Here is a 15,760-nt window from a genome sequence, read left to right on the forward strand (position 1 = left end):
AACTACCGAAGGAGTGGAAGGAAGGGGTAATCTGCCCCATTCACAAGAAAGGCGACCATTTCCAATGTGAGAACTTCAGGGCGATCACTATTTTGAATGCTGCCTACAAAATGCTATCCCAGATCATCTTCCGTTGTCTGTCACCTAAAACGAATGAGTTCGTGGGAAGTTATCAAGCCGGCTTCATCGACGGCCGGTCGACAACGGACCAGATCTTTACCGTACGGCAAATCCTCCAGAAATGCCGTGAATACCAAGTCCAAACGCATCACCTGTTCATCGACTTCAAAGCGGCATACGACAGTATCGACCGCGCAGAGCTATGGAGAATCATGGACGAAAACGGCTTTCCTGGGAAGCTAACTAGACTGATTAAAGCAACGATGGACGGTGTGCAAAACTGCGTAAGGGTTTCGGGTGAACTATCCAGTTCATTCGAATCTCGCCGGGGACTGCGACATGGTGATGGGCTCTCATGCCTACTCTTCAACATCGCTCTAAAAGTTGTAATGCGCGACGAGCCGGGCTCAACAGTCGGGGCACAATTTTCACAAAATCCGGTCAATTTGTGTGCTTTGTGGACGACATAGCACATGCTAGTATATGGAACTAAAATGACAGAATTCGTTTATGAAAATAGGAAGAAATCTTTTAATCAACTAATATCTTCAATCAAATTCAATAGAAATAAAATACGCACAGTTTAAAGTTTTCCAATTGTTATCCTAATTGAATATAATCATAAATTCGAACAATTTTATTCAGTCAAAGTAGATGCCTATTAATCCCAATTAATAATAATTTGTAAATTAATAAATTTTGAATCCCTATTTGCCGAAAATCTAATATCATCGTACCACATGCTAAGTATATCACTACAATCTACACAGCTAGAACTAACGGCCCGAAACAGCTCGTCCAGTGTGACTACTACTCCACAACCAGTTCATGGATCTCCCTGACGTAGCTCCACCCAACCGCGGTATGGAGATCGATCACACTTCACTTCTTGTTCGGGCGGTACTTGGCCTCGGAGTTGGCTATCTCCGAAGCGGCGCATGCAACAGCGAATCTGAATTATAAAAAAAGAAAAGATTATGATTATTTCGGTGAACAAATTTTGCGCGTGGGGAGCGGAAGACGCCCTGTGACTTACGGCTGCTGCATGCCAAAGTACTGCTCGTTGGAGCCGTTGTTCTTCTTGAAGTTGTGCGGCGAGTAGCGATTGTACAGGCCCCAGATGCTGTTCATCAGCTTATCGCTGTACTTGACCGGTGTGAGGTCAAGCGCTGCAAGTAGAATGCGAGAGGGAGAGTTGGTTGTGTCTGTTAGAAGCTTTCGGGGAAGCACGCATAGAATACATTACAGACTAAATTAGTTTAAATAGAGTTGAATTTCGTGAATCGTTTACTTGTGTATCATCACATAACCATTTTTCATCACCTATCTTTTAATAAGGGCATATGAAAAAAAAACTTGATTTTCTTCTGCAAAAAAATATAACATAGAAACGGTTTGTTGGATTGTAATGGTGTCTTCGAAGATGTTTGAGAGGATATTTGAAGGACTTTTCGAGAAAAAAAAATACCGAAAGTATCATCCATCGCAGATCTATGTTAGATGTCATATAGGCTCAGTGTACCAGTTATGGCTATAGTAACTCAAATTCACCATAGTCGATTTTTAACCTTTAATGATGCAAATCAACAAGAAAAAAATTGTGAACAACAGATCACGTTCACAAAAGATGATTGCAATCATTTAAACTTCGCAATTTGCTCAAAATACGACAGAAATAAATCATTTTCCCTAATTTTTCGGCTTCCTTGCACCCTATTTCGCCATAGTGTACCAGTTATGGCTAATCCCATAAGGAATGCATGTAAATAGTGCAAAGTGGAACCCAAAGTATAAAAACTAATCAATCATTTGACATATCGATGGCATTCGACAGTCTTCTTCTTATTTTTGTAGAAATAGTTCTTCTTAGGAAGTGCGATAACTGGTACAGGCACCCTTATTGTAATTTTTCAAAAACCTTACCCTTCCAATTTTTTTATTATTTTTCTGTATAAAGTTGACCTCTAGCCTCAAAATTTGCTAAGTGGCATAGGATGGTCATATGCTTTAAACTTTTTTTACTCCAAATTTAATTTTTCATCGATTATTATATCAAGCAAAAGGAATCATCCTTTTAGATATTTTGTATTTAAAACACAAATTGCAATGAAAAAAAACCCAGATTAATCCACCTAGTGGTGATAGTGCCTTTCTCGTCGAATATGTACTCATGAACGTTAGGCAAAATGTTCCTGAATCCTGAAAACACTTCATATAGAAAATCGACAATTTTAACAAAGCCATCATCGATTTTCGAAACTTATTGATGATACATATTCCGATGTTATGTTCAACAGCAAAACAGAGCTGAAAAATATCAGAACTCTCAGTTGACTGCTTGACCACCTTAACCCTAGTCGTGTATTGGGGTCATTATGACCCCATTCTATCCACTACGGTAACGGGGTGAGCGTCAGCTAATGCACGAAGAAGGTTAACTTTATTTACAATCACAGATCACTTTGTGATCTTCGCCAATGTTTATTTCAGCACACTTTAGGCTATATTTTATTATCATTGGTAACATGATTCATGTAAAATTTGACCTTCCTTCGAGAAAAATGCATTCAAATTCTTGAACTACATTGCCATTCAAATTTATATCGCAATAAGAAAAGTGAGGGCTCAACCAGTCGCATCCAAATTGTGAGCAGTAATTTTAGAAGCATATGGAGATTGCAGCATTAGAGATTGAAAAACTGTATAAGGTGTTGATGCGATTAAATTATATTTTTTCCATAAAACGTTGATCCATCCTACTATACATTTACACCACAGGAAACTGAAATGATGTGATTTGAAGAGATCGCTTTGGTCACGATTTTGTTCTTTTGCATATATAATCTTACCCAACGTTTACATGCTATCAAAAAAGCCTCAATTTGATTTATCGCTTTGACTTTTATTTTGTTCACCTTTATAATTCCGCTATTTGATGTGCAGCTTGCATGGGTTTTGTTAAATTTTGCGTTTGACCACTTCCGGCGGGACACCTGCAACCAATTCCGGTTGTCTCAAATATGGTCTGAGACTATGTTTTTGTCAACTGTTTATCGGGTTACCTGAAAAGCCGAAATTCAATGTGTTCTGAGGCTATTTTCTTGCTAACCGTTCGGCAAATTTTTGAAAAAGCCACGATTTTATGTATCGCATGCGTGATTTTGGTTCACTTCTATTAAATCACTTCCGATGGAACACCCGCAACCGATTCCGGAATATTATTACAAGCTCTACATGTGGCCTGAGACTATTTTCTTGTTGACCGTTCATCAGATTATCAAAAACGCCGCTATGGTTTAGTTTCCTTCTATATTTTACCACTTCCGACGCGTTACTCGTCTTGTCACCAGATCTGGAACACTACCGGTTCTCCCAAATATGGTCTGAGATTATTTGTTGATTAACCGTTTATCTTGTTATTGAATAAGTCATTAATATATCGCATGTATTGGTTCTCTTTTACATTTGACCATTTCTGGTGGGACACCCGTAATCGGTTCCGTAACACACTGATATGGCTTGCGTCTATTTTCTGGCAACTGTTCAATATGTTACCTAAAAAGCCGTGATTTGAGCTATCGCATGCATGGGTTTGGTGTCACTTCCGGCCCGGAACAGGTTGCGGAACACTACCGATAGTCTCTTAAATAGTCTGAGCCTATTTGCTTGCTAAAGTTCATTAGGTTATCAAAAAAGCTATGGGTTTGGTTCAATTTTATATTTAGCTGCTTTCGGAGGGAAACCCGGAACTAGTTTCAGCACTACTGACAGTCCATAATGTGGCCTTAGCCTACTTCCTCAATAACCGGTCACCAAGTTGTCGAAAAAGCCGTGATTTGATGTGCCGTATTCAAAAGTTTTGTCAACTTTTATATACGGCCACTTCCGGCGGAACACCCGGAACCGGTTCCGAAGCACTACCGGTGCAGATATGGTCTGAGACTGTTTTCTTGCTTACTGTCCATCAGGTTATCGAAATTGCCGCAATTTGATGTGTCGCATGCATGGATTTGGTTCACTTTTATATTTGGCCACTTCCGGCGGGACATCCGGAACCGGTTCCGGAACACAACCGGTTCAGATATGGTCCGATGCCACAATAGTTCAGCCTATTGGACGCAGTGGCTTAATTTCCCCAACAAGGGAGGAAAAAAAAAAAATGGTCCGAGACTGTTTTCTTGCTATTTGTTCATCAGGTTATCCAAAATGCCGCAGTTTGATGTGTCGCATGTATGTTTTTGTTACATTTTTATGTATGGCCCCTTCCAAGGGTACTGGTCCGGAACACGTAAATGGCCATAACTCCGGAACGGCTGGACCGATCCGAACCATTTTCAATAGGAAACAATGGGACCAGATTCCGCGTCGAATGATCCGTCGGTCATTAAAATCGGTTGAGGTTTACTGCCAAAAAGTGATGTGAGTTTTTTTTGTACACATACACACATACACACACACACACATACACACACACAGACATCACCTCAATTCGTCGAGCTGAGTTGATTGGTATATGTGACTTGACCCTCCGGGCCTTCCATTAAAAAGTCGTTTTTGGAGTGAACATATAGCCTTTCCAGTACACTTAGTGTACGAGAAAGGCAAAAACATAATTTATTTCTACATCCAACCATACTTAACCCTAAAAGGGATACCTGGGGTCCATTGGACCCCAGGCGCCTTTCAGAGCTCGTCTTTGATGGAACACACTCAGCGAGGTGACGAAACTGAGGCAATGAAGGTATCCCTTTTAGGGTTAAATTACCTACATAAAATTCCGAAAGTCGAAAAGAAAAAAAAAAGAAAAATGTATGGAACATTATAAAATGTTATTCGTGTTTTTTTTACTATTTTGCCGTTTTATCAAAGAAGGACAAATTATTTCTGAAATATATGAATGTATAAATTTATATATAAATTTCACTAATTTCTTTTTTGTTTTGAATTCGTCGGTATTTAAGAATGGTTTCGTGTAGAAATAAAAAAATAGTTGGTTTTCTTTTATTGGATACTGCACAAGCATTCGAGCATCCTGCTACTTGGAAAAAAATTGAGGTTGAAAGTCAGCTTTTTACAGAAAAAAATGTAAGGGTAAGATTTTTGGAAAACTAAAATTTAATGACATCTAACATAGATCTACGATAAATATTACTCTCAGTGTGTTTTTGTTTTTTTTTCTTCTAAAAGCCATTCAAACATCCTGAAACATCTTGGAAGCCATAATTTTAATCCAACAAACATTTTTTGTGTTATTATTTTTTGAAGAAGATAACTATTTTTTTTTCATACATCCTCTTCAAAAGTTAGACGAAAAATATTGCAAAACATATATTATGGAAAACATTTTCAGATAGAGGTTGATACTTGAGCAAAGTTTCATTGGAATTGAAAAAGGTCGCGTATACGAAAAGAATTCTTGCATTTATGTTGGTAGATCATTTCTCAAAAAAAAAAAACAAACAATTATTGCAAAAACTTTTTTCCATCTCATAATCAACTTGGATGATTGAAACAAAAAAAAAATGATCAGAACAACAATGTGTCGATTGTACAGAAATTGTTCCACCAGCAAGAAAATGAACGTTTGTTGCTGAGCGCAGAAACGCGCCGATGATAGGGCAATTTCGGGGCTTTTGACGCATTTCCTCTCAGTCAGGGAGATGATAAGAAGTCAGGTGATCAGTAATACATAGGTATGTACTTACTGTTGTTCGTGTAGCGTGGTGCGTCCTGCTTGTCGGTGCTGAGGCGTGCCACAGCGAGGTCCTTCTCGTTCTGGGGTTTGCGCAGTTTGTGCACTGCGAAGGCGGACTGTGGAAGGCAAGCCATTCTGTTGCACTCTGAAAAATGGTTAGATAATGAAAATGCAAAATTTTAGAATAATGAAATCGGCTTCGTCAACTGTCAAGATAAAGGGATATGTATGAATGTGGTGATTTCTGTAGATTTCATGGCGAGAGAGAACGGGCTTGCTGAAGCCTCTCGAAACCCCAAAAACTCTTGAGATCCTTCAAATGATCCCAAAACACCTCTAAAATCTACTGAAAATACTAAGAAACTTCCTGAGATGCCTACAAAAACTCCAACCCCCTTTAACGCATATGAGACCCTTAGAAATCTCCGAAAACGTCCCTGTAACGCATCCGGAATCCGCTGAAAATCCTGGGAAAACCCCCTGAAACATCCTTGGACTGCCTGTAATGCACCTGAAATCCTCCTGAACATCCATAAATGCTCCTGTAACACCTCTGAATCCATCAGAATGTCCTGTGAATCGAATGCTTCGAACACCCCTGAAACTCCTTCGGAATTCCGAGGTACTCCAAAACTCCGAAAACGCCCCTGAAACACCTACGGAGCTCGTTAAAAAGCCTCTGAATTCTGCTGCAATGCCTATGAAAATCACCTAAAACTCTCTGGCACCCCCGATAACTTGAGCCCCTCCGAAACCATAAAAAACACCCCTGTAATGCCTCTAAATCAAGCGTAAAATTCACTTAAAATACCTCCAAAAGCCCCCTGAAATCTTCTCGGACGTCCTGTAACGCACCTGATATCTTCTTAAATTTCCATAAAAAAAACCGCCTCTGAAACCCGCTGAAATTCCTCCGAATTAACCGGAAACACCTCTGAAGACCGTATGAAGCTCCTTCAGACTCCCTGTAATACACCTAAGACCCTCCAAAATGCCCCTGTAACTGTGACGCCATTTGAATGCCCTGAAACGCCTTGGAACGCATCTACCCTCTCCGTTCCGGAAACTTCCTTAAAAGTCTTCTGAAACCCCGCATGACTCACCCCCTTCAAATCTCCTAGCCATCCGCCCTTTTTATACTTCTTAGCAACCCTGAAATTATTGTTGATAATATAGTTAATCCATTTAGGCAGCCCAAACTCATCATCCAGTGTGCACTAGAACCTCTTTTTATGCCACTGACTGGGGGTACATAAATTAAAAAGGGCATAGAAAGAGGAAATTTTGTGCATGAATTAAGTCAGAGTGTGATGAGGTATTCTAGCTCGCAAGAATAGGTCTTGCTCCAGAACATCAATAGTATTCAAGGGGTTTCAGGGACCTCCAGGGTCTCCATTTAGCCTAGTGGTTAGGGCTATGGATCGCCAATCCGGAGACGGCAAGTTCGATTCCCGTTCCGGTCGGGACAACTTTCTCGACTCCCTGGGCATAGCGTATCATTGTACTTGCCTCACAAAATACAAATTCATGCAATGCAGGCAAAGAAAGCCCTTCAATTAATAACTGTGGAAGTGCTCAAAGAACACTAAGTTTTAGCGAGGCAGGCCAAGTCTCAGTGGGGACGTAGAGCCATAAAGAAGAAGAGTTTTAGGGACGTTGCAAGCAGTTTAGGGCAATTAAGGTTTTTTTTATTTTGGTGAACTTTATGCTAGATCAGGGGTGCGGTGTCTCAGGAGCTTTTAATGGGCGTTAGAAGAAGTACCAGAGGTGTTTCAAGGCATTTCAGAGACTTTCAGAGACATTCAGGAACGTTTCAAGGGCGTTACAAAAGGTTTGAAGAGCGTATCAGGGGTGTTTCAAGGGGTTTTCATATACGTATCAAGGGGTTTATGGAGCCTTTAAAAAACATTCCTAAGGGTTTCATGGACATTTCAAATTGATTTTGATGATTTCAAGGGCATTTGAATTGGAATACGGAGGTTTGCGGGAAGTTTCGAGGTACCTCAGGTCAGGGTCGTACCAAGGGGTTTCAAAAGCGTTTCAAATGCATTATTGAGATTTCAAGAGTGTTTCAATGTGATTATGGAGGTTTCAGATGCATTTAATAGTTTTTGTGAAAATCTGAATCTCTGAAAATTCTCTGAAACTTCTGAAACCTCCGAAATCTCCATAAAACCTCCACAAAGCCCATGTTACGCAACTGAGATCCTCCAAAACCCCAGAAAAAGGCCGGCGTAACGCCTCTGAAACTTATAGAAAATTCTATGAAACTTCCTAAAATGCTTCCGAAATTCCCCTCAAAAACCTCCACGGACCCCATGTAACACACCTGAAACTCTCCGAACCCCACGACAACGCCATCGTTACGCCCCTGAAATCCGCCGAAAATGCCCTGAAACTTCCTGGAATACCTCCGAAACTCCTGTGAAATTCAGAGGCTTTTCACAGGAGTTTCGGAGGTATTCCAGGAAGGCCGCCGAAACGCTCCTAAGATAATCTAAAATGCCCCTGAACTTCCTGAAGCCTTCTGGAATGCCATGAGAGCCCCCTTAAACGTTCTTTAGACCTCCTGGTATCCCTTAAAATGCTTCTGAAACGCCCCTTAGACTTGTTGGAACTCCCCAAAAACGCCCTCGGACAGGTCATATAAAAGGTGCATAAATTAAAAATGCATAAAAATTACCTGCATTAAAAGAGGTCATAGTGTATACCTTTGGAACCAGTGCGCAGATGTTCAATTTAAATCAGTATTATCAAAAGGATTAGTTGTGTTTGGATACGGAAATAAAAAGATTGATATTTCTGAATGGAAGATACTCAGAATTTTATATTTAGATCATTTTTATTATCAATGACAATGATTTTAGTACCGTGCCGATTGTTTCAAACATGCCAAGATCATCCTGAACGTCCTTAAGATTTGAGCTTAACCCTCAGGGATTTATTTGGTTTGATCATTAAGATTTATGACTAGAGTTCAATTTAAAACTCTTAAAAACCTATTATGAGACTTATTGAGTTGAAGAACTTATTGCGGTGATGTTCTAGACTTCCTAGAACACTCTGAAGTCCTGATTGTATAGCCTACACCAGGAAAAGATTACAGAAAGTTATTAATTCATATTTAAGGTCTTCAACGATACTCTAGGCCATGCAAAATATTCTGGAGTTAAGACTAAATTAGGAACATTAGAACCTCTTTTAATGTCATGGACTGGGGATGCATAAATTAGAATAGTGTCTAAGGTGTGGCTTCGTTATATATTCACCTTAATGAAAGTACTTCGTTCGTGAGAACAGGTTTTCCAAAAAGAAAGGTTCAAGTATGTTTCAAGCCGTGTTTATGTGGGGTTTCAGGGAGAGTTTTTTTTAAAGACACGTACACTTCCAATGCTTCCAGTGAACTCTTCGCTCTTTGAAGGAAGCACGACACTAGACATCGGATTTAAGACGATCTAGGTTTTTTATCTTTAATCTTTTGGTGAATTTTAGCGTTATGCTAGTTTTTCACAGCGGTTTAAGGTGGTATCAGAAAGGCAAATATCAGGGGCGTTTGATAAGGTTAAGGGCAGGTTTCAGGGTTTCCAAGGGGGCTCAAAAGGGTTTCGGATTTATTTTAGGAGGCGCATAGTCTCCTTTCAGGGGAGTTTCAAGGAGTTTAAGGACTGTTTTAGAAGGATTCAGAGCTCCGGGCCACACCTGATAATCTCCTAAACGAACTCGAATACCTCTAAAAACCCATCTGCAACCCCCAATAGTACACTGGAACACTCCTTAAATCCCACGAAACACCCCTGAAGCCCCCAGAGATCCACGGGATTCACCCATTGGCTCAATGAAATATTTTTCGCTCAACGAACAGTTTTCTCCGACTGGAGTTAGCATCGAGCCCACACTCCGTGGCTTAAAAAACGGCTGGAGCCGCGCCACTAGCCCAATGGGCACAAAACTACGCTTCTGAGCTACCGAAGCTCTCTGAAACGCCCCTGCAACCACCTGAGAACCTCCTAAACGTCCATGAAACTAAACGCCTCTGGAAATTCCTTCAATGCCCCTGTAACCCAAATAATTCCCTGAGGCTTCTCGAAACGCTTCTGAAACCCCATAAGAGCCCCTAAGATCTCCTTAAATCCTCTGGGACCACCCGAAATTCATCTAAGACCGCTAAAACATCCCTGAGACCTCCCGAACATTCCCTGGGACCCCATGGAACACCTCTGCAATTTTTTGAAACCCTCTGAAATGCTTCTGACATCCCCTGAAACGCCATTGGATCCCCCTGAAACTGCCTGGGAGCCCCTGAAAAGCTTCTGGAAACCCTCTAAAACGCCTCTGTAAACCGCTAAAGCCCTTTAAAATCCCTTCAAATCCCCTCTGAGCTCACTGTATTTTGGCCGGCGGATTTGGTTGACTCCGATTGCCACCATGTCCGTTCGGAAAAAAGGACGTTTCAATGGGCTTCAGGAACGGTGCGTCGGTCAGGGATGTTTCAGATAGGTTTTAGATCCTTTCAGAGAATTCCAAAGTATTTGTGAAGGTTATGAGGGCGGTAGGTCCTAAAGCAGTTTCAAGGGATCTTTAGAAGCATTTCAAGGTGACTCAATGAGGGCAGGAGGATAAAGGGGATTCTGGGGGCTTTTGGTGGCATTTCAGAGGGTCTCAGGGAGTCTCGGGAGATTCGAGGGAGTTCCATGAGGATTTCAGCGACGTTGCAGTGCGTTTGAGGGGATTTTTAGGGGTGCTCCATCTGCTTTAAGGACAAACGTCTTGAAATCCCGCTTCAACAATGCATCAAAACTTCAGACGCACAAATCTCAAGAAGCAAGCATCAAACAACAGTACATTTCATAATTCTGTTTTTGCTCACTTGTAATAAGTTTAAAATAAGAAGATCTGGTATACTGGTTTTGTTTACGAAGAGATTTGTGCGCTCGAAATCGTGAATAGGTGACAAATTCGGCCAATGTGGCGGCCATTTTGGGATTCTAACAAGTCTGTCCTTAAGGGGGTATCTTGATGAGTTGTGCAGGCTTGGAATGCGTCCGTTTCAACACAAGTTGTCACGCGATTTTCACCACGGTGTACAACATTTAGAAGGTGATATATTCCGAGAAACTGACTATTTTTTGATGACGTTAATCAAATCGAACGAAATGATCTAGTGCTCAACATCTATTAGACCAACGTGGAGGATGATCAAATTACGTCCAAAATTGATGTCCACGTGGGTAAATGGCCAGCCTTGTCTTCTTGCATGCCGTGGATTTTCACAGAAGCGCTTCTCTCAATGTCATCGGATCGGGAGAGTATGACAGAGACAGTTTAGAAATACTCGCTCATTTTTCAATCATGACGGAACGTGACATGGTAGTAAACAAGGTAATTACTAACAAACTGATGAACTTTGTCATTGTTTTAATCCTTTAAATCATGAAAATATGGAAGTTTCCATCATGACGTTTGGTCATTGCGACATAACATGATGAAGCTCGCGAATGCTAGTTTCATCTTGTGACGTAACAAGGCCAAAGCGCTGGATTTCAAAGTGATTCAGGGAGTATTCAAGAACGTTTCCAGCGGACTTAGGGAAATTTATAGGGTCTGGGAGATTTTTGGTGAACCCAAGACTACTGTGGGAGCTCCAGGGGAGTCCAAGGGAGGGAGAGACAAATTCCAGGTGCATCTTAGAGGACTTCAGAGGGCTTCATGAGGTTTCGGAGGTATTTCAAGAGGACATTTAAGGCTTATAGTCTTTGATACTGGCCCTTAAGAGCTCATCATCGCTCAATCAAGAAGAAGAAGAAGAAGAAGAAGAAAAAAAAAGAAGAAGAAGAAAAAGAAGAAGAAGAAGCAGATATTTCAGCGGGCTTTAGGTAACTTCAACGCCACAACCTAAGACCTTCTGACGGCATCTGAGACCATGTAAAACTCCCTTGAATTATACCATCGGAATACCTCTGAATCTCTGAGTCTATCTGAAACTATTTGAATCCCCTGAAATGCTAAAATGTGACTAAAACCCTGCTGGAACCTCCTGTAAGGACCCTTCAACTACTAATAAACTCTCTAAAACTCTTTAAATCCAGCTTGGAATCCTCTACCTTGTAGAAACTCCCTTAGACCTCTAAAACTCCTTGAAACACCTCTGTAAGTCTTTTAAAACTTCACGCCTTTATAGCAAAAGAGATGTTGATAAAATGCCTTTCTTGGAATACCTTGGAACCCTGTGAAACGCACTGAAATCCCCTTGAAACAAGCTCGAAACCAATTTTAAATTCTCCCTGGAGCTCGTTTTTGCTCTTTAAACCTCGTAGTTGTACTTCTGTTTGCATCTCCTTTCCTTAGATCTTCCTGAGGCCTTCTTTTGCTCTCCGATGTAAACGCCTTCGGGAACTACCACGAAATGTCATGTACGACAACAGAATACCATGGAGTATGTACTACGAGAAACAATGATGCACTGTGGTCGAATACCTTAAGAAATACCATAAATCTCCATAAAATATAATTTAGTACCACGGAGTACCATGGGTCACGTATGTATGTATGACAATAAGTTGGGCATTTATGGTAAAACATTTTCAAAACAAAGTGCTGAAAAATCATACTTTTTTACGGTAAACTGTAAGAAATTTGAAAATAAAAATATATATAAATAAAAAAAACTGATTGATCTTTACAGTCCTTCAGTACATATCTTACATCAAGATAAAATCAAAAATCATAAAATAGGATTCTACAGCATGAAACATTTGGTAAAGAACAGTATGGTCGTTTTACGCTTCGCGTCTGCTACCTTTTTTTCGGGAGAAGTTTTTTATTTGCATTAACTTCTGCTTAGCAAAATGGATCTACCATCTAACATACACATCTAATTTTTCAACAACTCCATATTTCTAAAGAATGATTCATGATGGTACACGAATCTGTGTTTACTCATTCCCAGACGATCTAAAAAAAATCAGCTGTTTCCATATCAAGAAAAGTACGTCTAGAAGCTTCTTCTAATCGCTATCAGCCTCAAAAAGGGTCAATACAGTACAATGTTTACGTCAGCCATAATTAGGTTACTACGTTGCCGTTATCTCTCACCAATAGATCACTTCCCATTCGATTTCAATTTTACTATACGCTAAATGAACATTCCAACTTCTTCCGTCAATTACCTCCACACTGATCGAATAGTAAGTTCGCTAGTTTGCACGAATCTTGCCGGCTAACAAGCTGCCTTTTCCGCAGCTCCGCTACCAGTGAATGTCCTTCCTGTGGCACGTCTCTGCAGATACCGCTCCTCTGGTACCGTTCCAATTTCACCATCCAATTCACCGAATGCCGATCTGCTTGCTCTCTCAACACAAATCGATACTTTACTTGAAAAAAAACACTGCCAAATACTCGGAATGTCGATCACAACCAATATCTAATCACAGCTGTTCGTTATCACTCTCCTGTCCACTCAGTCAACTTGATCCTCACAGATCGAGAATGTTGATCACAGTTCAAATAATCAGTCCAAACAATCCCAAGATGGCTTCTTATCACACACACGAATACACTCGAACGTAGGACGGGGGACTTCCTTATCTCCCGCGAATCACACTGTACAACATATACGTAGCTTACTGTCCTGCTTTTGGCTCCCTGTCGTACAGACCACTACCGGTCTTCTTCTTCTTGGCGTAGACGAGGACGACGATCGCGCTTTCAACTCAGCTGAGCACTCACCGCAACTGCTTCTGGTGGTTCGGAATAAACTGAAAGGCTAGCCGCGATCGGGGCCGGCTTTTATGCCTCCGATCCCGGCGAGCCGATCGCCGATCGCGATCCTCCGATCGTTCTTCTTCAGTTGTGTTAGTTAACCGATCGCATCCCGAAGTTCAAGCGGTTATCAATTCGTCGGACGGATGGATGCTGCGAATTGCATCATGTCGTGGTTAGAGTGTAGAAGCTCTGCGATTGGCGCCGCTTATCAGTGCAATTATCAGTGAACATGCAGCACACCAGACACCAGACGGAACGGTTTCACACATAGTTTCCGATGACAGTGGCGATAGCCCCGGCGGCCAGTGGTCGTTGGAAAATATCTTTTTATTGGTTGTTTGTTGAACTAACGCTGGATCCATACGATGGGGTCACCCACAACAGTGTGGAACTCTAGATTGAGTTTAAATAAGGGCGAAAGTAACATGAGAGAGTTCTCTTCATCGACTCTCTCTTCTGCAAATTAAAGTGACAAGATGCTAATTCAATCGAACTTTTTTACACTTTGACGCTAGATTGCATTGCAACCTAGCGATTTATGAACAAAAAGTGCAACCATACTTGCATCTTGTCACTGTAATTTGAAGAAGAGAGAGTCGATGAAGAGAACTCTCTCATGTTACTTTCGCCCTTATTTAAACTCAATCTAGAACTGTAAACGGTGTTTACATGTACGGGACAAATCGGGATCTTCAATCTACGCTTCGTGAAACGTGACGTAGTCTACGGGAATGTTGTGGTTGATGTAAGTTGAAAAATATATTCTGTTGAACTGTAATCAGCAATGAGTTATGGCACCTGAATATCTTGAAATGAAATGGAGTGCCTTCCTCATAGAAATCGACTCCAACCATTTCCTAACGACTAAGCCAATGTAGAAAAGGACGGATATGAGCCAACTCCCACGCGGAGAAAAGGTAAGGATGCCATTCACCAGCTCAAAACCAACAAAGCAGCTAGAAAGGACAGCATTGCAGCTGAACTCATCAAAGAAAAGTTAGCCGATTGGCAATCAGGATCTGGCAAACAGCTACCGACGCACACAGGCGTAAATGGGCCAAATTCCTGGCCATAAGTCGAAATTTTTTTTAGGGTTTTCCAGTGTCTAATATTTTTTAAAGATAAATGAAGTAATGCTTCATCATGTGGCAATCAATAAAATATTTTGGGATGCATATTTTTTTTAAGAATAAATGCCGAAATTTGACGATTTTCTCTACTGTTTTTTTCATTTGCATCATAACTCATCGAAAGAACTTCAATTATCGAAATATTGACAATTTGAAAAAAAAAAAAAAAAAAAAATAACTGAGTATGTAACACAGTTTTCCTGATAAGAGTGTATCATTTAAACAAAAAAAAACTTCACCTGGTTTAATTTATTTTGCTCTCTTACAGAAGAGTTTTCAAAATCATGTTTTTTGTCAATTTTGAACCATTTTCAGCATTCAAAAAGTTTTCAGATTCTGCAGCATTCCGCGATCTGGATAAAATTACAATAAAATATAAGGCATATCCTTTGTGAATCGCAAGAGAACGGGTACCAGAAAGTACCCGACGAAAAAATAAATCATTTTGAAATTTATACCTTTTTGACTAGTTTTTAGTTACAATTTATGTTTAATTTTGATATAACAACTTCGCTTCGACTACTATTTCAATGAACGGCCACTTATTCCCATAGAAGAATACAAATCTGGTCTTCTATCTCTTAACAAAATGTTTCAAATGGAATTAATTTAGTAAATTTGGGCAGAAATCTCCATACACCGATAAACGCCTAAATGTATGCAATGCAGTTGTAATCTAATGTAGCTAGAACTGTTGTGTTCAAAATTTGTTATAAAAAAGAATCAAAAACAACTCAAATAAAGAGCTCACTATTTGTAGCATGTAATCATATGTTGATGCACCGTTAAGAAAATATTTTCAGTTAAATATTGTTTTTTTTTTTTTTTTTCTCATTGAGTTTTTCACTCAGTACTCCACGAACTTACTTTTATGTATAAAGTTGTGTTAAAATGCCATGTTTTAATAGAAAAATTCAAACTGATATATTCCACACGGCTTCTATCATCATGTTCAAACTCCTAAAATTTCAATCCATGATTGAGTTTTGATGTGTTTTCCAGGGCACTATAAAAGTTACCCCAAAATGAAAATGTGATTCCCAAAATATCTAGA

General features: G+C 40.2%; 1 protein-coding gene across 1 annotated transcript; it reads right to left on the reverse strand.

Annotated features, from left to right (window-relative positions):
- Positions 1-702: 702 nt before the first annotated feature.
- Positions 703-13,582, reverse strand: LOC109410654 (uncharacterized). Its single transcript, XM_019684187.3, has 4 exons — positions 12,982-13,582; positions 5,826-5,960; positions 1,157-1,289; positions 703-1,072 (listed from the first exon to the last, which is right to left on the reverse strand). The coding sequence occupies exons 1-4, from the start codon at positions 13,130-13,132 to the stop codon at positions 1,003-1,005; spliced, it is 489 nt and encodes a 162-aa protein (XP_019539732.2). The 5' UTR covers positions 13,133-13,582; the 3' UTR covers positions 703-1,002.
- Between the last annotated feature and the right edge of the window lie 2,178 nt (positions 13,583-15,760).

The sequence above is a fragment of the Aedes albopictus genome, chromosome 3 (genome assembly GCF_035046485.1).
Source record: "Aedes albopictus strain Foshan chromosome 3, AalbF5, whole genome shotgun sequence".
NCBI lineage: Eukaryota > Metazoa > Arthropoda > Insecta > Diptera > Culicidae > Aedes > Aedes albopictus.